This window comes from Thermobia domestica, chromosome 6 (genome assembly GCF_964235325.1).
Source record: "Thermobia domestica chromosome 6, izTheDome1.hap1.1, whole genome shotgun sequence".
Lineage (NCBI taxonomy): Eukaryota > Metazoa > Arthropoda > Insecta > Zygentoma > Lepismatidae > Thermobia > Thermobia domestica.
In genome coordinates this window covers 81061882-81085205 of record NC_137459.1, presented here as the reverse complement: position 1 = coordinate 81085205, position 23324 = coordinate 81061882, and the positions used below count along the sequence as shown (strand labels likewise).

General features: G+C 34.4%; 1 protein-coding gene across 5 annotated transcripts in view; it reads right to left on the bottom strand.

The window, feature by feature from the left end:
• Positions 1-23324, bottom strand: part of LOC145688072 (cell adhesion molecule Dscam1-like) — a 1774182-nt gene that overhangs the window by 34921 nt on the left and 1715937 nt on the right. For all 5 annotated transcript variants that reach the window (XR_014131839.1, XR_014131838.1, XM_081761792.1 and 2 more), the window contains 4 exons: positions 20370-20555; positions 2819-3112; positions 1273-1449; positions 433-716 (listed from right to left, as the gene is read on the bottom strand). Coding sequence is in view for 3 of the 5 variants with exons in the window: in XM_081761792.1 (XP_081617918.1) it covers positions 433-716; positions 1273-1449; positions 2819-3112; positions 20370-20555 (941 nt within the window). In the remaining 2 variants the exon portion in view is untranslated. The remainder of the gene's footprint in view (positions 1-432; positions 717-1272; positions 1450-2818; positions 3113-20369; positions 20556-23324) is intronic.

The window sequence follows — 23324 nt, the reverse complement described above, 5'->3', positions numbered from 1 at the left end:
GCTCGGGTGAACATCATGGTAAATCACATTTTCTAACTTTAGAGTAAACTGGAAAAGAATATTGGCCTATCAGATCAATGCAATGACAAATACCAAACAAACTTACCCTGCCATCTGCAGGTACATTTTCGAAATTCAGCTACCTATATACTCCTCTGTGATTCGATCACAAACCCATTCCAGCTAATTACTCAATTTGAAGGGAAGTGGTGCTTACCATTATGTTCGCCTGAGGAGCATATATCTATATATCCTATCTTCAAACAGTTTCCTCATCCTTTCAACTAAATTTTAAGCTGGTGGAGGGAAGAGCAAGCACGAGCAGAAGAATTGAAAACAAATATTGTTGCCAATTTTATTGTTACTGATGCTTAGTAGCTAGATAATATTATAGTTTCTGCCGGTGAAGAAGATAGTAATGGAAATACTTACGGATGTGGCTAGTTGAAGCTTATCGCAATGTTGAGTGTTATGCTGCGTAGGTGGCAAATCTGGACCCGGCCCTGGACCTGTTGTTGGTTCCATGCCCGGTGCTGGAAGACGGAATGTAGCATATGGACTGATGTCTTCTTGATGACCTAAAGACACCCTCACGGGTGTCGCAAGATAATTGGAATCTCTGGGGTTCATTCCTCCGCCGCTCATTCCGCATGACTTCTTCTCCATCTCTGACATCAGAGCTGTTTCCAGAGCTACGTCTGTTCCAGCCGTTTTTTCTAAAAAGATGAAAGGAATAAAATTTATTCCTACAAGTATATACGAAGTTAAGTAATAATTTATATCACCATTTTCATTGAAACGTGCTTAAAATGAATTGATAAAACATGCTCTTCCTGGTCTCTGACTATATACATGTATAATATTTTGCTTTCTTTTACTACAAGTCATTATTAGACTATTCTTAGGATAACTTCAGGAATGCTATTTTCTGTTTTTTTGGTGCGTAGTTCGGAGGGTAATTCCAGATGGGAGTATGTTACAGGTATTTTCAAACCTGCAGAGTAAATCTGCATTGTACAATGTGAGTTTAGAGTTAAACAAATATTTTCGTGTTAAAACATTGTACATCAGCATAAGTATCGTTAGCGAAAGTCATGACACGACTTCTCTATACAGTTTTATGCTGAGTTGAAGTAATAAATGTAAGTTTTAAATCTAGACCTTGCTAATTGGATACTACAAATTTAATTGGATATTACAAATTATAGTTTCTATTTAAAAATCAACAGATAAAAATCGTAGGGTATACATTTATTAAAAGCATAATTTTACCTCCGTACTTGTTGGCGGGAAACATTTCCTTTTTTCTTTTTAAATATAGATAAACTCCGACTCCAGCTACTATTAGAATTACAATTCCAGCAACAATTGGTATTATGATTCCAATTTCACTGTAAAAGGAGCTTCTTCCGTAACCAGAATGAACTATAAGTTCTGGCGCTATAGTTGCTGAAAAAATAAATAACAAGCAATATTATGGCAAACACAGAACAACTAAAAACTTGAATGGAAACTACTAAGAATATAATAAAAAATTACAATATATGTTCGCATAGCAGTATTTTATTCCTTGTTAAGTTTTAATATTTCACGGAATACACAACGTTTTATACACGATTTATATATCTAAATGATCTACTACTATCTAGATGTATACATGACTGCAAACGCATATTAAAGACGTTAGGTAGTATGGTTTGATTTGGCAGAGAAAATTTTGAGATTTGAATGTTTAATATATCCTTTTGTTTATTTTACTTGAACAAAAGTAAAACAATTCCACACTGTTTAAACTTTTTTTTATCGTTCTTGAAGAAGAATGTTTTTAGAGAGAAAGACACATCAAAAGAACTTTGATTACCCATTTTCTTGACTTTTGTAGTAAGATAGAGAAAAATATTTATCTACCAACTGAAAATGAATAAATACCGAGTCAGATACTATCATTTTTTAAAATTTTGTTATTTTTTTAAATATCTTAATATATTCCATTATTAACTTATGGGAATTCCAGAAAAGTTACATTTCTTGTTATTATTGGTATTATGTATGGAACAGCTTAAGGTTACTAAAGAAGAGATCAATCAATAAATTCAGCAAAGCGCAATGACTAGCAAAAAGTGAAAACGTGCGACTGGGTAGGATATAGGTCCGCGTCTTCACTTTACCGTCATGCGTTGAGTTGGTCATTTGGTTTAGAGTTTAACGTCCTTTTCCGGCAGCAAGGCTATATGAGACGTTGGTCTACAGTTTGACATGAGATTCGAACCATAAGAGCTCCTAGCAAAAACTGAACTTGAGTCTCTCATGTCGAAGGCGTGGTTGCATTTGTACCAGCAACTACACTACTCAGTCTGTCCCTATCTCAGTTACATATCTTCCCCCTTGAGGTCGGAATCTAGCCGTCAATAGGAGTGTGTTATCAAATGTAGTATGAGTGCTCACCTATGTAATTTTTATTCAACTGTTATGGATTTTTAGTAAACAGTTTGAACTTCCAAGTTTAAACACAACTGGAGTTGTAGAATAGTCTCTGTGGATTGGGCAGCATGGTGATTAGCGAGTAGGCACAATAAGCCGAAGACCTAGGTTCGATTCACGACCGGTCGCAATTTTTTAATTCTTGAATTTCATTTAATTTGCACTAATAGAGGATATGATGATAAAAAAAAAAAAATAAATAAATACTGTTTCCTCTATTTCTTATATATAACTCAAACACGGTATTTAATTTTCCTATAACTAATGGAAAATTATTTATTGCGAAGAAAATATTGTTGTGTAATACCATCAATAATAATTTATATTTTAAACTTACCTCCGGAATAAGTGAGTGTGACAAAGTCATAGTTTGCATATGTAGATCCTGCACTGTTGTGAGCTGTCATGCGTAATGTGTACCAAGTTTCTGGATTGAGGTCCAATACTAAGAATTCAGCCTGCTCAAACTTCAAATTATTCAATACTAGTTTCCAATCTGATTCTACATGAAGTTTATACTCAACTACAAAGGACGTAATCGGACAACCACCATCTTGCCAAGAAGCAAGATCGAGAGAAATCGATGTTGAATTAACTTTTATCAAGTCCTCCTTTTTAGGTGCAATGGGAACTGAAAGAAAATGAGCTATAAGATTATTTGCCGTAGTTTTACATGCACATTTCATAGAACGTCGTAATTCATCAACACTTTCAAAATATATGTAACTGCCTCTCCTTTCTTTTTTCTTTCTTTTTTTTTTTTCTTAAGTGAAAGACTATGGGTATATTCCAAGAGTTTTGTAAAACTGTAATCATTTCAATAGTTGTCTACCTTGAGAACTGTATAAAGAAAGATCTTGAATGTTGAACCGCAGAAAGTAAATTTTGAAACATGACATACATAAAATCACTTGAATTATTTTTACTTTTATCCAAGTCGTGGGTGAGACTTATCTATTATCTGGTCTTCCACTATATTATGTAAATTAATTACTATAACAAACGTCGGGAGATGATTCCTGACACCGAGATAAACAAATAAGATCGTATGAACATATAGCATATTGGAAATATTGGAAGAGTTAGCGAGGGCCAAAAGAGTGCGAACAGTAAATTCGAAACAGTATATATCGAAAAACCAATAAGCTTAAAGATGGCGGTCTAGAGGTGGCACTAGTGTTCAATACGTAGTTGCTCGGTTCACACAGACAACCGAGCTTGTGCTCAAAACGTTAGAGTACAGGAGTTAGGTCATTGTGCTGCAAGTGTTGAATAGGACAATTGTCAATACTCGATTAAAACATGGTGTATTATTCAAACCGCGAACAGGCCGACATGCTATTCATGTACCGTCATGCCGATTAGCAATGGGCGAGAAAAACCACAACACTGTTAGGAGCGTTTCTCTAACAGACGCCAACCATCATGCAGGATGTTTGCAGCAATTTATCGGCGCATGTGTGAAACGGGGACCGTACCATCTATCCATGTGGATGCTGGTAGACCCCGTGGTGTACGAGCACCTACTATGGACAAATATGTGTTAGAAGCTGCATACAATGAGGCAGATACGAGTACGAGGGAACTTAGTCGTCAAATGCATGTTGGTCACATGACTGTGTGGTGTGCGTTACATGAATATGCCTTATATGTATACCACCTGAAGAGGGTACAACGACTGACAGAAGCGGATTTACAACCACGTGAAACATTCTGCTAGTGATTCATTCAATAGACGCTACCATCATGCTGTTTTAGGCATCATTACAGTTCACAGACGAGGCCACGCTTGGAAGGGATGAAATCGTCCACAAAACATAACACATACACACGTGGGCAAATGTACATCCCCACGGTACGGTTTTCACTCATCATCAACACCAATTTGGACTCATGTATGGTGTAATATTGTCCATGATCAGCTGATCAACCCATACATACTACCCCGAAGACTGAATGAAGCACTGTATTTGACCTTCCGGCAAGATTCACTGCCCGAATTATTGGAAAATGTTTCCCCTAGCAATTCACCGCAACATGTGGTACATGCATGATGGAGTTCCCACGCAATTCAGTGTGAATAACCGCTGGTGGTTGAACAACAACTTTCCAATACGTTCCAGTGTATTGGTCTGACTCCACTGGATTTATCTGTGGAGACACATGGCAAGGGTGATGTATGCTACTCTATTCAACGATGTCAACGACTTCCAACAGCGTATCATTAACGTCTGTGCAACTGTTCGCCATGATTCAGGTATCTTCGAACGGGTTCGCCAATCCATTATCCGGCTTTGACACGCACGCATTGCTGTCCCTGGAGGAAACTTTGAATATGTCCTTTGATGTGCCCAACCAATGTATGTTTGTGTCTCTCTGCACGTCGATATTTACCGCTTTGAACTTGCTGTTCCTATGATTTCGCCCCTCGCTAACTCTGCCAATATACTATATGTTCATAATAACTTTTTTTTTTTTTTTTTTTTTTGCATATCTCAATGTCAGGAATCATCTCCGGACGCTTGTTACATTAATTATGTTATACTCTATATGTATATAAGGAGCTAGAATGAATGAATCGCAGCACAAACAGATTAAAATCAAAATAGTTCCAGCTAGTGTTAAGTGAGCTTTGTGGTGTGGGCAAATACCGTGTGAGTGAGTTTTCTTTGGGTTCTCTCGTATCCTCCCACTCTCTTCATTTACCATTTTATTCATTATCATATTAAGCGTTTTCCTCAGCCTCGGAGCATAATCATGGAACGTTAAAATAAAAAAAAAAAAAAATGAAAATAAAAGGTACTTAGATAGTTAAGAAAAACATATTTAGATAGTTGTGAAGAAAAACAATCAGCTAAATATAGGCAGTTAGCTCTCAAAGCTTAAGCACTCGTCAACTGAGTGTAGAAAGAAGTGAAAAAAAAAAAATCGAGAATCAAAAGACCGTACTGTGATACTATCAACCACATTGAATGAACAATATATAAAATATCCTTAATACGAACGCGGAAATCCTCCAAAAAGCTTTGTTGTAATTACAGACAATATATTTGCAAGTTCAAGAATTCTAATAATCATTTTACTTACAAATAATTATAAATCCTGGAAACACCTTGCACTTCCTAGCTTTCGACTCTCTAATAGAGGCTTCATCACAGAGATTAAAAACACGAGAAAAATAATAGCAACATCAGGGAGGCAAAAGGAACGGAATCACCAGAGTCGAATAGTGCGGAAACATTACTTGCCCAAACAGCTGGTCACTCATCAAATGGTGGAGTAACACACTGTAACATGATAGACTTAATTTTATGCCAATGTTGTTAATATTCCTCAATTAGCGCCTTCCATTTCTTACTTAACCATCTTTTATCTAAATTTATCTTTGGGTTTCTTAAACAGATTAAAAAAGAATCGATAACAAGTCCCTCAATTTCATATTTGGCCCAAATAAAATTAATGAATCATCAATATTGTATTTTGTTTCTTTCAAAAGGTTTGACACTCCCGAAACTGTTTAATTTCCTTTAGCGTCTCTAAAATGTTCCTGAAACCTGTATTTTGAAGTTTCGTTTTATTATACCTATATAGTCCTTCCGGCAGCCACACTTTATTTCATAAATGCCTAATTTTTATTATTATTATTATTATTATTATTATTATTATTATTATTATTATTATTATTATTATTATTATTATTATTATTATTATTATTATTATTATTTGCTTTGGCCGGTGTGGTAACTCCTGAAACAAGTGATTTTCTTTTCAAAGTTTTGGGGGACTTCAACCTGCACGGAATCAGTTATTAGCTCTAAACGCTATATTTCTGACACTTCTAGGAAAGTATATTAATGACTTGTGTATAATGCTTTACTATATATTATAGCCAGGACACGAAATTCCAAGTTTGAATCCACTAACCAAATGGGATAGTTTGGTCGGCATTTTTCTACAAATGTCTATCGCCAAAGTAAAACATTTAGTCACCGACAGCGATTTAGCGGCCAAAATTTCAACCTGGCTACTAATTTGACACATAGACGTACATGTTCAGAACTTAAATTAGCTAGCAGAAGACCCACATTTGTAATCACCATGGCGACCTGTGAACAACCATATATATATATGAGGTTTTTTTTTTTTTAATTTTGACTCTTGCGTAGCAAAATGCGAAACAAATTTAAATTTGCATCGCAATTTGAAAGTTTTGTATTTCGGCAGCCAAGGAAAACAATATTGTTATTTTATTATTATTATTATTATTATTATTATTATTATTATTATTATTATTATTATTATTATTATTATTATTATTATTATTTCATACAGTGAAATAATAAACATTTTCTATGCATCAGAAACAAGTATGATAATGAGAAGCAAAGTAAGGCAAAGTAACAGCAATTATATTTTTAAAAAGTTTTAACTTTGACATTCTAAAGATTGTTTAAACTGGTAGCTGTTTTTGAATGTGCTCGTATAAAAGTTTCTTTTATTTTTAAATTAAGTTGTGAATCCATAATGACTTGAAGAAACTGGTAATTGGAATTAAACAGCAGGAAGTTAACTTCATATTTTACGATAAAACAAAGTAACTCATTTCACACAAAGTCTAGTTTCTAATTGTAGCCAAATGCTATTCGGATCCAGTTTGTTTCCCATATTTTAAACATTTTAAACCAAACACTACTTTCTTTTCCGTAACATCAATGCAAAATAAGCGAGCGTAGCGAAACAGATGCATATTTCTGGGTCAATACTGTGAAACAAATATGAAAAAAATAGGAGGGCAGAAAAGAGTATAGCAAATGTCCCGTATATTAGCTAGTAATCTAGTTTTTGAAAAGTAAGCTCGACTCTTGGATTTGGAGAGTCGATTGAGCCTTTTTTGTCTTGTTTTTTATTTACAGATAGAATCAAGTGTCGAAGAGGATATGGTATCTGTCATCAGTTCTATGGTCTGTTTCCAATAAGTTTGTTTGTATTCAGTAGTAGATTGTGTTCTTGAGAGCCCACTGACACCTAAAGATAAACGTCCAAGAAGACTAATCAATGAGAACCATTCTGTCATAAACGAAAGACAATGATAAATTGTTTTCTTTTAAAAAAATACCACACTTCGGTAATAAATTATGATCATACATGGATCGCATTTTGCGATACAATTTTTTGTTTGCATCGCATTTCTAGGATTTTGTGTAGCAAACTGCAAACTGCGATGCGATACAGCTTAAAATATATATCTATATCTATATTCAGTTTGTTGAAGTTAAAGGTGGATGTTGCGGGCTCATATACCAATTATAAAGAATCGTCAATTGAAGTCATTTAATATGATTAGCATTAAAGAAATTACCTATTTGCTGTTTTTCTTCAGATGCTATTAACACAATGTGAAAAAAAGTAATGCTCAGTTCTTTAAAGACACTGACTAACCATCTAGCCACTTTGTGCAGAGCCATTCTCCCGGTATAATAGGTCTTAATGGAACATTCATCTTATGAATTCAATTCAGACCGTAAATTATGGATAAACAATGATGTGTAGTTTTTAGTGCTTTTACTGTAGAATCATCTAGAATTGGCAATGATAATATAACTCTGTGATGTGTTACTACTTTTTGTAAAGGATTGGAAGTCAAATTAGCTTAAAAAATGTCTTGCACTCTTCGCAGTATTTCTTTCTTGTACATTTCATTTGGAATGATAACAGAATTATTATCTTTGTCAGCTATATTGCACCAATTGTGTAATTGTGTTTCTGTGTTAACGTCACCCTGCATTCAAAGTTGCTAAATTGTTAGTTAATTTCTTTAAAGAATTGAACATCACTTTTACATATTTTGTTAAAAACAGTCATCTAGTAAAAATAAAATAGGTAGTTTAATTAACATTAACCGAATTAAAATTACTTCAATAGATGTGGTTAATATGTAACCTTTAATTCCTTTAGAATTGTTTATCAGGCCATAACATCTACCTTGCACCTCAGAAACTCAATACATATGAAATAAACACTCAAACTCCTGGAATGTTATTTGTCATTCAATATTTTTTATTCGAAGATACCATTTTCCACTACATTGAAAGTGTAGCCATGGGAAACCCTTTGTCTCTTTTCTTAGCTAACTTCGTTCTCCATACTTTTGAAAGTAAGATTCTTATGAAACAGAAACTAGATGCAGTACGATATTATAGGTATGTTGATGATGTACTTTTTCGGTACAAGGAAACTCAGAAATTTTATATTTTTAGTAACCAAATTAAATCGGATCTCAGTAATTAAAAATGCATCGTAGAACATGAGAAAGAGTAAATTTATCTATTTAGATTTAAACATCAATAGACTCAATAACAAGTTTATTAATAGCGTTAATTATAAGGCCTCTGCAAGCACATAATATACAGGGTGTCTCAAAAATCCCCTGGAAACTCTGTTATTATAAGAGTTACAATAAAACGTAAGTGCGGAAACCATCTCCAAATATAATATCTTCAATCTAAAGTCAAGCAATTCTTTAAAGCCGCCAAGCCATATTTCGGAGTATTTTGCACCCCACTATTTGTGCATCAGAATTATGCACATGGCGGTCAACGTGTTAAATCGGACGATCCGTTTGGGCTGTACACTCCTTATGCACCCAATGTTAAATGAAAATGCAGCGTTGCCATTTACCTGGGGCTGGGAGGGATGGACGGGACGGGAGGTGACAAATTTTGTAAGAGTATGGTGAATGGGGGCATGTTTGAAATAGGGGCTGCCTATCGACACGTTAGCATAACAGACAGTAACTTCATTCATTTATGTTGTGGATTCAGGTAAAGGGCAACGTTTCATTTTCATTTAACATTGGGTGCATAAAGAGTATACAGTCCAAACGGCTCGTCCGATTTAAAAATTTCTTCACTTTAGATTGAAAACGTCATGTTTGGAAACGGTTTTCCTTCTTACATTTTGTTGTAGCTCTGATAATAACAGAGTTACCCTATGTCAAGGGACTTTTGAGACACCCTATATATATATATATATATATATATATATATATATTATAGGTCTCCACATCACCATAACCAAAGCAAACATTTGCAAGAACTGTTTTCTGTGTTATACTACTTACCTCATTGGAATCCGAATTACAGAAGATGATTGGTTACTTGTTGAACGTAGGTAATATGCTTGCGTTTCCAAAGTCAATTTTATTAAGCTGTTTTAATCATGTTAAAAGAAATTTAAGCTCCAATAGTCCAGAAACAGAAACCACTAACATAAAGTAGGTCGGACTATCTATATACCCGAGATTAACAGCTGCACTAAGTAAGATCTTTACACAATATGGGTTACATACTGCGTTGCAGTCTTCCAAAACTTTAAAAAATGAATAAATAAAACTCAATTCAAGAGTTACTACATCAAGTCTAGCAAAAAATCAGGTGTTTATGCGATACAGTGCAGTTGTCGGAAGGACTATATAGGTATGACAAAAAGAAACTTCAAAATACGAGTTTAAAGAACATCTTAGAGACTCTAAAGGAAAATACCCGGTTTCGGGACTGTTGAAACATTTGAAAGAAATACAAGACAGTGTTAAAGATTCAATAATTTTTTTTGGAGTCAAAAATGAAAAAGAGTCTTGTTATCGAAAACTTGTTTATTTGCTTGAGAAATCCAAAGTTGAATTTAGATAAGATATAGTTGGAGTAAAGTATGGGAGACGGTTATTGAGAAACACCAATATATGCTGTGAACCTTCCACTATAAAACAGAGAAAAATACAAATTGAGTCAACCAATGTATGATGTGTTACTCCACCAGCTGCTTGGACAAGTATTTTCTTTTTTTTTTCTTTTTTTTTTATTACTCTACCCTGATGATTGCATTCCTTTTATTTTCCTGATGTTATTATTATTCTTTCTCCTGCTTTTAACCTCCGTGATAAAGCTTCTATTAGAAAACCAAAAGCTAGGAAGGGTAAGGTGTTTGCACGATTTACAGTTATCTGTAATTAAAATTATTGTTTTAATTATTTTAGTACTTAATTACGAAAGAAGCCTTGTGTACCATATTATATATATATTTTATATATATACTAGCATATATTACCCGCTTTGTTGGGTTGAAATAAATAATTTAAATGCACACTGATATTGCTCATTTCCAGTCACTTTAATGTATGTTACCCCTCCTCATCCTCGAAGTGTCGGGGCTGAAAATGGATTTAAACAGCATTTGAACTGTCACTGTTCATCTCGGCGGCCGCAAGAACTATAGATTCAACACTAATATCGGTCATTTTTGACCATTTTTATATACTTATATATATTTCCCCCTCCCACATGTTGCGGGCCATGGCATCGGAAATATCACCGTTCATCTCAGCGACCCCAAAAAATGTGGATTCAGCACTAATATCGGCCATTTTCGATGATTTTAAATATCTCTTCCTTCCCCTCCCCCAAGTTGCGGGATTGAATTTGGATTTAAAGGAGATCGAAAGTATCACTGTTCATCTAAAGGACCCAAAAAACTATAAATTCGACACTATGATGGCCATTTTTGATCATTTTTATATATCTCTTTCTCCCCCTCCTCCTGATTTTGGATTTAAACCGGATCGGAAATGTCGCTGTTCATTTGAATGATCCCAAACACTATGGATTAGACACTAATATTAGTCATTTTCGAACATTATTATACATAGTTCCCTCTCCCCCTCCTCTGTGCTGCGGCACACGGCATCAGCATTGTCACTGTTAATCTCAGCTACTCCTAAAACTATGAATTTGACACTAATATTAGTCATTTTCGATCATTTTTAAAAGTTTATCCCCCTCTCTTACGTTGTATCCTTCCCCTCCCCAACTATCAGGGCTGAACTTGGATTAAAACAGCATCAGAAGTGTCATTGTTTCTCTCATTGATCCTGAAAACTATGGATTCAACACTAATATCGGTCATTTTTAATCATTTCTAACTTCTCTCCCCCTCCCCCACCCTACGTTGGATCGTCAAAGTAAATAGCCTAAAGTAATTCCTGCCCCTAAACTCATGTATGTTGAAAATTTGATTGAGATCGGTCAGGTGGTTCAAGAGTGATGAAGTCACAAAAGCAGTCCCTTTTTTTTAAAAAAAATCTTTTACATATGTATTTCCTCCTCCCCAAGGTTGGCTCGTCAAAATGAAATGATGAAAAACGCCCTAGACCCGACCCTCATATATATTGAAAATTTGATCGAAATTGGTTGGCTGGTTCAAAAATTATTAGGTTTTATTAGTTTTTATTTATATGTCCCCCTCCCGTCTGAACTCTAGGATCTACCGCTAGAGTGAAATTACAAAAATGTTTCCAGATCCGAACCTCGTGTATCTTGAAAATTTGATTGAGATCGTTCGGATAGTTCAAGAGTTATTAAATTACAAAAATAGTCACTTTCAGTCTTATATAAATTGATTTTTATATATCTCCTCCTGCTTCTCCTCCCCTATAATACTCCATTAAATTTAAATCATAAAAACGATCCCAGGTCTGAATCTCATCTACGTTGAAAATTTGATCAAGATCGGTCGAGTGGTTCAGGAGTTATTAAGTTTTATTTATTTTTTATACCCCTCCCCTAGAACCCTCAGTTCTACCATCAAAGTGAATAGCCTAAAACCAGCCCAGTCTTGAACCTCATCCATGTTACAAATTTGATCGAGATCGGTCGGGTGTTTTTAGGAAATTTAGAGTCACAAACATAGTGATTTTCAATTATATATATATATATATATATTTTATATACATTTTATATATATTTTATACAGTTATATAATCTACTTTCGGAGAAGATTCACTGACAACAACAATATGAAATCTTGGAGAATTTTTTTTTTTTAAATATCTTCCGTGAACTTTTCTTCGAATTCAATAAGGAAGTTTTATGAAATATTATACAAAAGTTCAATAAGTTTTGCACAAATAGCGATAATATTTTTGTTAGTTGTAATATGATGATGAAATTTTAAGTAAACATACTTCTGATCCTTTGAGTACAGGTACTACCATGTCATTGAATGTAGCCTCCATCTGGTATGATTCATCTCGTCCAACGTTCTTTCCAAGCCTTGAATGAACTTTGGTAAAATTCAGGTGAGTGAATTTTACATCATTGTTTCACACAATAAATGAGGTTCTTGTCACTGTCGAATGGTTTTCCTCGCAGGTAAGCTTCCAGACGACCAAACGGGAAGAAATCTTAAGGAGCCAAGTTCGGACTATAGGGAGACTAAAGATTTCCCATACCATTTTCATGATTTTCTGCTGTGTCATCATGGCTGTGTGAGGCTTGGCCTTATCATAATGGAGTTTGATGATCTTACCTTGCCTTGGTCTGGAAAGCACATCGTACCTTATCCAGTGACAAAATAACGTTCTTTGTCAATTGTAGAGCCATGTTCCAAGAAGTCTCGGTCACATTGCTAACTGCACTTGATGGTCTGTCACATTTTCGTTTGTCTAAAAGAGTGAAATTATCGTTTTACACCGTTGCAACCAACGGCTCGATTACTGGCGCGATCCAACCTGTGATCCCCATAAATCGTAAGCAACTTCATATGAATTGATATGGCTGTTTCATCGCCAGTTTTGAACAGGCATTCCATTACCGACCGTTGTCGGGTCCTGATGTTTACTTCAGTGCCCATTGTGATTTACCTGTGAACAATAGGAAACAACGATTATTACAATTTTAAAGCCAAAGAACAAAAATATGTTCACCTAAAATTTCATCATATTGCAAGTAATAAAAATATTATACCCGTTTGTGCAAAACTTATTGAACACTTTTTGTATTAACTAAGTGATAATATTGGACAAAAATTTAACAGGAAATAATAATATTTTTATTTAAGCTCAGAATATTTGTTGCCAACTGTGCCTACAGTGATTGTTATATATAGTTTCAACTTACGAATAAAATCGTAATTAAATATCTGCTAAGTATGTCAAAGCATCTTTTGTAACTCTTTTAAACGCTTTAGCACATACGCATTGCCATACATATATATCATCAATTATCATCTCCTAAAATCTATATGCTTGGTTGAAAGTGATTTTCTTTTCTCTTTTTGACTCTCTCTCTCTCTCTCTCTTTCTCATTCGTAGGGGATATTGCATAATAACAAAACGTATTTTCTGGACTGTGCGTACGAAAGTATAAGTTGATTACGTCATTTCAAGCATTGCCTTGAAATAAAGTCACGTGTTCTGGGGTAGTGTAGAAACATTTCTATCGAAAACGTCGCAAAATGTTTATCAGTATTGTCTATCGGTATTTCAGGTCCACAGTTCATGCATATATATATATATAGAGAGAGAAATGATGCATATAGCGTTTCAGCTCCCGCCCCTTACATTCAAAAACTTTCATTTACGTAGTTATTTGTGAGCCAAAGAAGGAAACTTAGCGTTATTTTATGTGCTAATTCGTGGGTTTATTACATTTTCATTAGTGAATGGTAATTGAGTGGTATAATCTTGGTGTATTGCGTTGTATATTAGAAAGATAACAGTAATGTTACTGGGTTGCTTTTTCCGATAGTATTTCATCGATAGCAGTAGAAGTAAACTAAAATATTTATCTGAACACATCTTTTATTTGTTTCTGGAGCGGAGCACGATGACTCAGTGGTAGAACGCTTACCTCTGGTGTGTGAGGTACCTGGTTTGATCCCCAACTAAGTAAGTTTATGGTGAACAACATCGTGTCCGCGGATTTTTTCGGGGTACTCCCGTTTTCTCCCACATTCCCATTACACCGATTCATCCACCATCATTCAATTGCCTTAATAATTTGTCTACCTTAGTCTAATAGACATAATCGTGAGACGTTAAACTGAAAAATTTCATTTTTTATTTGTTTTTGAGCTCATTTGTGGCAAGCGTTACCGTACGCGCCTTTGGCGTGGGAAACCAGGGTTTGATTCCCGGTGTGGTTCCGATCACATGTAAAGTTATAGTTTCACGTCTCATATAATCTCCGTGCTGAAAGGAACAGCAAACTGAAAATGAACCAAATCAAATCACACGTTTTGTTGTTTACCCAAATTTTCGACAGTTTTTGGCTGTTACATTTCGTGAGGGATAAAAGTTCGACGGAAAGCGAGATTCCACCTAGTTAGATTCTTGCTTTTAAATTGATGTTGTATTCCCAAAATTTCTATTTCACTATACAGTTGTTGATGTTTTCTTTTACAGCCAAGATATCTTCAGTTGTTTCCTGAAATATTTAACACAAATTATAATATAAACAAGTTGAAATTAAGATGGTCTTCAGTACAAAAGTCCACTATTTTTCCATTTGTTACCGTATTGACATGTCTCGAGTCCAACTATTTCCTAATAATGGCTGAGGAAACCCTCTTGATATGTTAATGTGCAATATTTTTATCCTAGATAGTGTTGATTCCCGGATTTATCACATTCAATTATGTAATTCCAAGTTTAATCTAAAATACCAATTTCCCGATTTAACTCTAGGTTCCTTATTCTGATAAACTATGACTCAGACGTAATTCTTTAAATTTGTGAAAACCTTTTGTGAAGTATGTTTACCTTGTTTGTGAAATATTTAGTCTTCATTAGATGTGTTGATGAGCCTAACTTTATTAGATCTTGTTCTTTTGAATCTCTAGATGTTCTTTTATTCTTGTTGCTATTCCTTTTATCATATTTCCTTTTATCATACCTATGTAAGTATGTTTACATTGGCATGTCATCGAGTAAACGCCTCAACGGGCTTGGTTGCCTAGGTAATAACTTTAATTGGTTCAATACTTTTTCCAGGTTAAAAGGTGATTTTACTGCTACTTTACATCCATATTTTTCCACTACCTTTTACATCCGAGAACCCACGCTTGGTCTGGTGGCTAGCATGAGTGATTTCGGTTCACCTGGTCCCGGGTTCGATTCCCGGTGGGGGTATAGTTGAACGACCAAAGTGGTTCGGATTCCACTATAATCAGTAGATCCACGTCTTCTTTAGCCTAGCAGGCATAACTGTGGGACGTTAAACTAAATCAAACCGAACTAAACTTTTGCATCCGATATGAAAATTTTGGTCTAATTGGTAAGGCTACCCATTTGTTTACTATTGTTTCCTTTTCTTGTTCCTTTGTCTTCTTTTCTTCTTCCTTATTACTCTTATAGATTTTTAATGCTTATGTTTATCATTTAGTTAAAGATGATTTGGAGTAACCGTTTTGTCTGCCTAGCTCATAAACCTTATTTATTTGCATCTGGATGTCATTTTGTTAGAACTAATTTATATACTGTAAGGAAAAAATATTCAAATGTCGGCTTTAACTGTAAATGAATGAGTTGATTTTTTATTAAAGTAAACAAACCGAGCCACTCACTAATTTTTCTGTAAATATTTGTGTGGAATTTATTTTCTGACCTGTAAATAATGATGCCTAAGAAATTAATTTTAATTTGATCTTGAAGCTCCGTTGTAAGTTTAATGTTTTTGTGAATTTAGCTTGCATGCCAACACAATTTTGAGATTACATAATTCAATATGGTAAACCAGGGAATTTACACTACCTAGGATAAAAATTTTGCACATTAGCATATTCAGGAGTTTATTCAACTATGAATAGGAACTAGTTGGACTTGGGATGTAGTAACACTTCAAGAAATGAAAACAAAATGGAAATTTCGTACACAAGACCATCTTAATTTCAGCTTGTTTTCATTATTTGTGTTAAATATTACAGGGAAAAAAAATGAATATAAATTTAGTGATGTAAGAAAAACATCAACAACAGAATAGTGAAATAGGAAATTTTGGGAATACAACATCAAGGTAAAAGCAAGAATAACTAGGTGGAATCTCGTTTTTCGTCGAATTTTTACTCCTTACAAAAGGTAACAGACAAGAGTTACTGAAAACTCGGGTGAACAAATAAAGGAAGACATATTCACAGGGGACCATTCCGATTTGGTGAATTCAATTGCTGAAAATGATTGCTACCGCTGGATTCAGAAAAAAAAAAAAGAAAAAGAAGAGAGAGAGAGAGAGAGAGAGAGAGAAAGAGGGTGTTGGCAGACCGTATACTGGGTGGGAGATAAATGAGGGCAAAGTGCGAAGATAGAACATAGAAAATGTCTAGAAATGCCATGTTAATTTTGAAACGAGTAGAGGGATTGAGGTCAAATGTTGGATATGAGGAATGACTGTATAGTTCCACTGAATAGACGTAATTTGAATCATGGGGAACATCTGAAAAGCCGTCATGTTGGAATTAGCGCGAGAAGAATATACGGGAAAGGGGTCCTGTGACATTTCTCTGTCTATTGAAATCAATAGTGGCCAATACGGTTTGAGACCTCTGTTTAGTTGCAACTGTTATGGACCTTAAGAATGATTGTGTGGTTGGTACAAAAGTGGAGACAACAGTGGGCACATTTGAAAAACGTTAAAGATGGAGAATCGGGCTCGTCACAGCTGTCGCCGGTATTGAAATTGAAGCAGTATTCGACAGGTGTCATGAATGCGAAGGTGCTGTTTGCAAATATTCACTTTTTTTAGAAGGCATATCTAATCATACTTTGGAACCTTGGTGCTGTAAATTGGAAGTGGGCGAATGATTGCAAGTTAATGAAGTTGTCCCGTTGATATATTTTGAAGTCAGATGACAGAAGAACGGTGTATGTTATATATTTAAAAAAAATCTTATACGGACGGAAGAACACATCTAGATATTGTATAAATTACGTAAGTGACGTGCAACCATCAGGGATAAAGAGTCGGGTAAGTTCAATATTGTCGGTTTCTGCACCAACTCTTCATCTTTATTGGTTCTTCATGAATCAAGGAGGAGCAGCAGTTTTGTCTGCTTTATAGAAAGCCAGAGAACGTCAGTTATGACGTCTTTCAGGTTGTCCTTGGTCATATTTGCACTTTTACGAGCATATGAACGAATATTGGGTGGATCGGAACGCTTGTTAGCTGGAAAGTGGACATTTGAATCGGTGCAGAGGAGATACATGGGACTCATTAATTTCTCATCCATGGAAACAACAAGATATATCAATATATACTGTATATACTATATTGGTCACTATTAATTTCAATAGACGGTGTGCCTTAAGAGCCATGTCACATGACCCCTTTCCTGTACATTCTTCTTGTGCTAATTCCAACACTGCGGCTTTTCAGATGTTCTCCATGATTCCCATTACGCTTTTTCAGTGAAGCTATACATGCATTTCTCATATTCAACATTTGTCCTCAATCTCTACTCGTTTCAAAATTAACATGGCATTTCCGGACATTTTCTACGTTCTATCTTCGCATTTTGCCCTCTTTTATCTCCCATCCCGTATATGGTCTGCCACTGAACATAATTTTTTTCTCTGTCTCTTTTGGTGCTAAATTCAGTACTAACAATCATTTTCAGCAATTGAATTCACCAAATCGGAATGGTCCCTTGTCAGCTAAATATTTTATTTTACTTACTATTTATTATACATTAATAGAGAAGTACTAAATGAAAAAGAAATGCTTTATTCAAATAGTCATTCACTCAATTCAACTTGAATCTATTTGTTGATCATTTTCATATAGTCATTTAGTTGCATACATTCACGTACAAGCCCTAATTTTTTATTTTATTTTAACTTAGGCAGTTGTTAGGTGAGATAATCTTATGATTTTACAGCTTATTTCAATTTTCAAGAAGCTGCACTGGTTGAAATGTTTTGGTATGAGGGTATGGCATACTAGTAATAAATTAAAATATCAAAAATTATACATATGTAAAAATTTAAAATAGGCTCTACTAGATTGAAGCTATCCAAGTACACGCTCGTTCATTTATCATTTCTCTCTCTCTCTCTCTCTCTCTCTCTCTCTCACTCTCTCTGTCTCTTCCTCATTTTCCTTTTTTTCTTGGTCATTTGAATTACACTGGTGAAATGCATTACAGAAGTTCGGTATTAAAATTATGGCGTTTCAATTCGGACACTCTGTATTTGACCAGTTATGTCACTTTCCCACATGAAGTTAAGATTCCACTAGCGAAAGATAAAATATAATGATTGAAATTTGAGTAGATCTCATTGACTCGTTTCTATTCCATAATACTCAATATTACATTCTTTGTTACGGTAAACAAATAAATATTTCTTTTCTTTTTTTTTTTTGTCTTGTAGGAATCATCTCGTACGTGATGCGTTATTGAGAGATTTATTACAGTTCTGAAATTAGTTAAATCACGCTTGTCCTGTCCGCCTATTTATCATACCTCTACCGAAAGAATGATCAATGCTTTTTCCCGTTTCGGTAACATTTGTACCCAATTTGAACTTGTAACGTAGTGCTACGACGTGGAAATTCGTCAGAACGTTTCCGGTTTCCTAATGTTAAATAATCTTTTGTGAGAATGGACCCCCCCCCCAAAAAAAATGTTAAGAAATCTTAATAGTACACATTACTTTTTACAAAATTTGAAGAAAGAAGGAAAGAAAAGTTAACTAAGATTTGAAAATCGTGGAATTGAGACTAATTAAAACTTTCGTGTAATAAACTTCACTTTGTGTAATAAACTTCTGAATTGTGTACGATTACTGTGAAATCTATATATATAAAAGAGAACGCACAAAATCCTTTGTCCGCTCATCACGCTAATACGGCTGAACCGATTTCTTTCATTTTTGGGGGGTTGTTAGGATTTGGACCCTAGATGGTTTTTATCATATCACTTTAATTTTCAATTACCAGTGTCTTGAGATAATTGACCAATCAGGTGTTCATACGTACAAAAAATCCTTTGTCCGCTCATCACGCTAATACGGCTGAACCGATTTCTTTCATTTTTGGGGGGTTGTTAGGATGTGGACCCTAGATGGTTTTTATCATATCACTTTAATTTTCAATTACCAGTGTCTTGAGATAATTGACCATTCAGGTGTCCATACGTACAAATCCTTTGTTATTAGTTCATCATAGGTATAAAAATAAACGTATTTATATGCAACCCGCATGACCCTGTGACTCGGCGGGTTAACATAACTGACAGGCGCTATAAATCACTTGAAAGCGAAAAAGTAAAAATTATCTAAGTAACAAAGTTTATTGCGTTCTGGGATGACCGCAGCGAAGCGGGGCGGGTTGGGGTGACCGCAGCGAAGCGGGGCGGGTTAACATAAATGACAGGCGATATAATGTTAACATTAGTGCAATCTTCTATGGTTTTTATCATATCACTTGAAAGCGAAAAAGTAAAAATTATCTAAGTAACAAAGTTTATTGCGTTCCGGGGTGACCGCAGCGAAGCGGGGTGAACGCTGCTAGTTTAATAATAACATATTCTACAGTAAGATGCTTATTGTACCAATTCCAAGACAGGGTAAACTTGTAACAAATTTATTGGTTTTTGAAATAAAATGGTGCACTTTTTCATTTAATATAGTATACAATGCATCTTGAAAATAATGTCCGTAGTACGCCCTCCGCCTGCTGGAGCCGGGAAGGAAAGTAGCACTTCGTTTGGCTTACTTGAAATCGCATATATCCTAGACGGCAACCTGTCCTAGTATGGTCAAATCAAATTGTTACAAGTTTCCATTGTTATGTAACTGTTACCTGAAATTCATATATACAACACACATCTCCTGTACATCATCATAGAATATAATTGAGAAAACACAATAAAATAAATTCTTTACAAATCCAAACATTTGTATCCTTTGAATAAACTGGAAGTCTCTCATGAACTTCTTCGAAAGCATCTACACAATTAATTCATATATATTTGCTTATGCACCATGAGGATGAAAAGACAACTAGTTGCTACTTAATACATATGAATGTATCTCCTAGACTATAAAGAAACTGTAGCCTTACGTGAACCCTGTGTCCGAGTTGTTATGATTTCAGTGGGATTACCCATTCCAAGCTGATTGAAGGCGTTGAGATACACATAGTACTTCGTTCCACATAACAATCCTCCTAAGGTATAGCTTGTATTTTCTGCTGGCAACTTCAATTTCTCCCACTCACCGAATTCTCTCTTATAATGAAGGTAATATCCTAGAAAGAAATGTTGTACAATGAGATTACATAAATTACTCATGATTAAAATATAGTAAAGCACGTTAAATTCACAAAATACCTAAACTGGCCACATATATAAAATAATGGGAAGGGAACCATAGAAGTGTACAAACTACTGTGGCTCAGGTTGACTTTTAAGTTTATAACTATCTAAGTTTCATTTCTGGAACTTTTCTGATTCTGTCTACAATGGTAAATGAACAGCACTACTATGAGATAGCTTGTTTATGAATTATAACCTTTAAATTGGATATTTTCTTTGGAGTGGTGATTATAATTGATCAATTGCAAAATAACAAGTAACTAAGAAACAAGGAACTACAAATAATCGAACGATTCCTTCACATCTTATATGAGAAGTATAAGAAAAAAAAGTCAATATTGAGAGATGTGAAAAACGTTGTGTAATTAGTAGAGTCCGGATTTTTATGTAATATCAACCCCTAAATATGTACATAAATATGTAACAAAAATCGCTTAAAAATGTAAGAAATATGTAATATTATATAAGAATATGTAATATTACATATGTTACATATTTATGAAAACGTAATATTAACACGCGTATGAGTATGCAATATTTAAACGAATTATGAAAATAAAAAGAAAAATCCACTACACTTTATCCTGCTTAGTGCAAGTCCTCCAGTGAAGTGAAATGCTTGAACAGCTGAGACAGCCATACGTCACTGACGTGGCTGATTGCAGGATAATAAAAATCAGACGCCAATGAAGGAAGATGTGAATCGTCTAGAGATAAACAGGAAAGCCCCGAGAAAAGCAATGCATACGGCATTAGTACGTCAGAAATCTTATGTGGTGTGGTGTGGTTCCGTTTCAAATCTAGAACCTTTTACACTAAATGCGCATCCGTCACCACGGCCCAATCTTGAAATGAATTATACGCAATATACAAATTTAAATACTAAAAGCAACTTAAGACGAAGTGTATTGTTTTATAAATATATTTATTTCATGCAAGGAAAAGCAGTCCTATATCTTTTAAACAATACCAGCTGAACTAAGATTGAAGAATATTTCATGAAGAATTTACCAATTGAACTTGGATTGTTTTTATACCTAATGCATTATCGAAATGAATATCTTGCTTTCCTGAACTTTCTTTCATAGAATAGTAAACTCAAAGGTTAAATGATGAGAACATTCCACAATATTTTTTTTTTTTTTTTTAATTTTTATAGTGCTACATAAAATTTAAATACTTTTCTGCTTTCATTAGAGAATACTTCTTTTAAGATTGTACGGCTAACTTTACTATATTAACATTTTTCACTAATATATCTTATTATAAATTTTATTTTTACATATACAAATTATTTTGAAAATATTCTTTAATAGAGTAAAAGCATTGTTCTATCAAACACTTTTAAGTTTGGTTCTAAAGTTATTTACAGAAATCTGATTTTTATATATGGTGGGAGCATATTATATAATAGGGTACCTTCATGGGTGATTGACTTACTTATTGCATATGTTTTTTCTGTGTGTATGCAAGTAAATATCTTCTTTACTTCTTGTATTTTAACTGTGTATATCTTTGTTGACAATAAATTCGCTACTATTTTTTCAGATATGTTAATACTAAAAGCAAATATATCGAAAAAAAAAAAAGTAATTATTTCAAGTTCCTTAAAAATATTTCTACATGGCGAGTTCTATTCTACTTCTGCTAGTAGTCTTACCACTTTCTTCTTTAGTCTAAAGATGATAATAAAATTTTGGGGGGTACTTCCCAAAACATCAAGCCATACGTTATTATAAAATGAAAGTATGAGTAATATATACATTTAGCTGTTTTTACATTAATCTTATCTCTTACACATCTAATTGCATAACACAGTTTGCTTATAAGGGTCAGAAACCTCCTTATGGATACACGGAAAATTAGTGGTAGAGCGCTGACCTTCGGTGCGAAAGACCATCAGTTTGATTCCAGACTATGTAAATTTGTGGTGTATAACATCGTATCCATGGGTTTTCCCTGAGTTGTTCTGTTTTTTCCATATTAGCATGTCTTCAAGTAGTCAATAGTGATTCACTTTTATTAATCATCTGTCTCCATTAATCTGTAGAACATTATCGTGGAATGTAAATCTAAACATTTTATTTTATTTCAAAAGACCTGCTTGGTGAATTAGTAGGAATTGTCAGTTTTGTAAATTTGAGTGGAGTCGTTTGACATCTCTTGAATTTAAGTGTCTTGGACATTTTCTAGTGTGCTAAGATGAAGTCTATTCGGATTGTGAGGCTGTAGATGACTGTCTGACGAATAAACAGATCAAGACAGATTTAATATGATAGATAATCCTATCGAAACTGGAGATGCGTTACGTTTCCTTTAAACAACATGTAATTTCTTATATGTTGATGGAGCTGTAAGTACTTCAGTTGAAAACAAGTGATTGATGTTTTCTAAGTGATTGCATCCAGTATTCACCTTGTTGACGGAAAGAGCATGGTGTGCATATTCTGATTCTGAGGGCATAAACGCATCTTGAAAATACCCAGCAAAAACATTTGCTCCATTGTTATCTGAGTGGAGGGAAGTACTGTTGGTGAGAATTGAGTAAGACATCTTTGTATACTTGTGACATAGTATATTGAAGTGTTTCCACTAGATGATTATTAGTTTTAATCCATTATTGCTGTTTATATGCTGACATGTATTTTGTGATAGTTCATTAAAATTGGTGATGAAGTCTTTAATCTTTCAGGCTTGCTTTC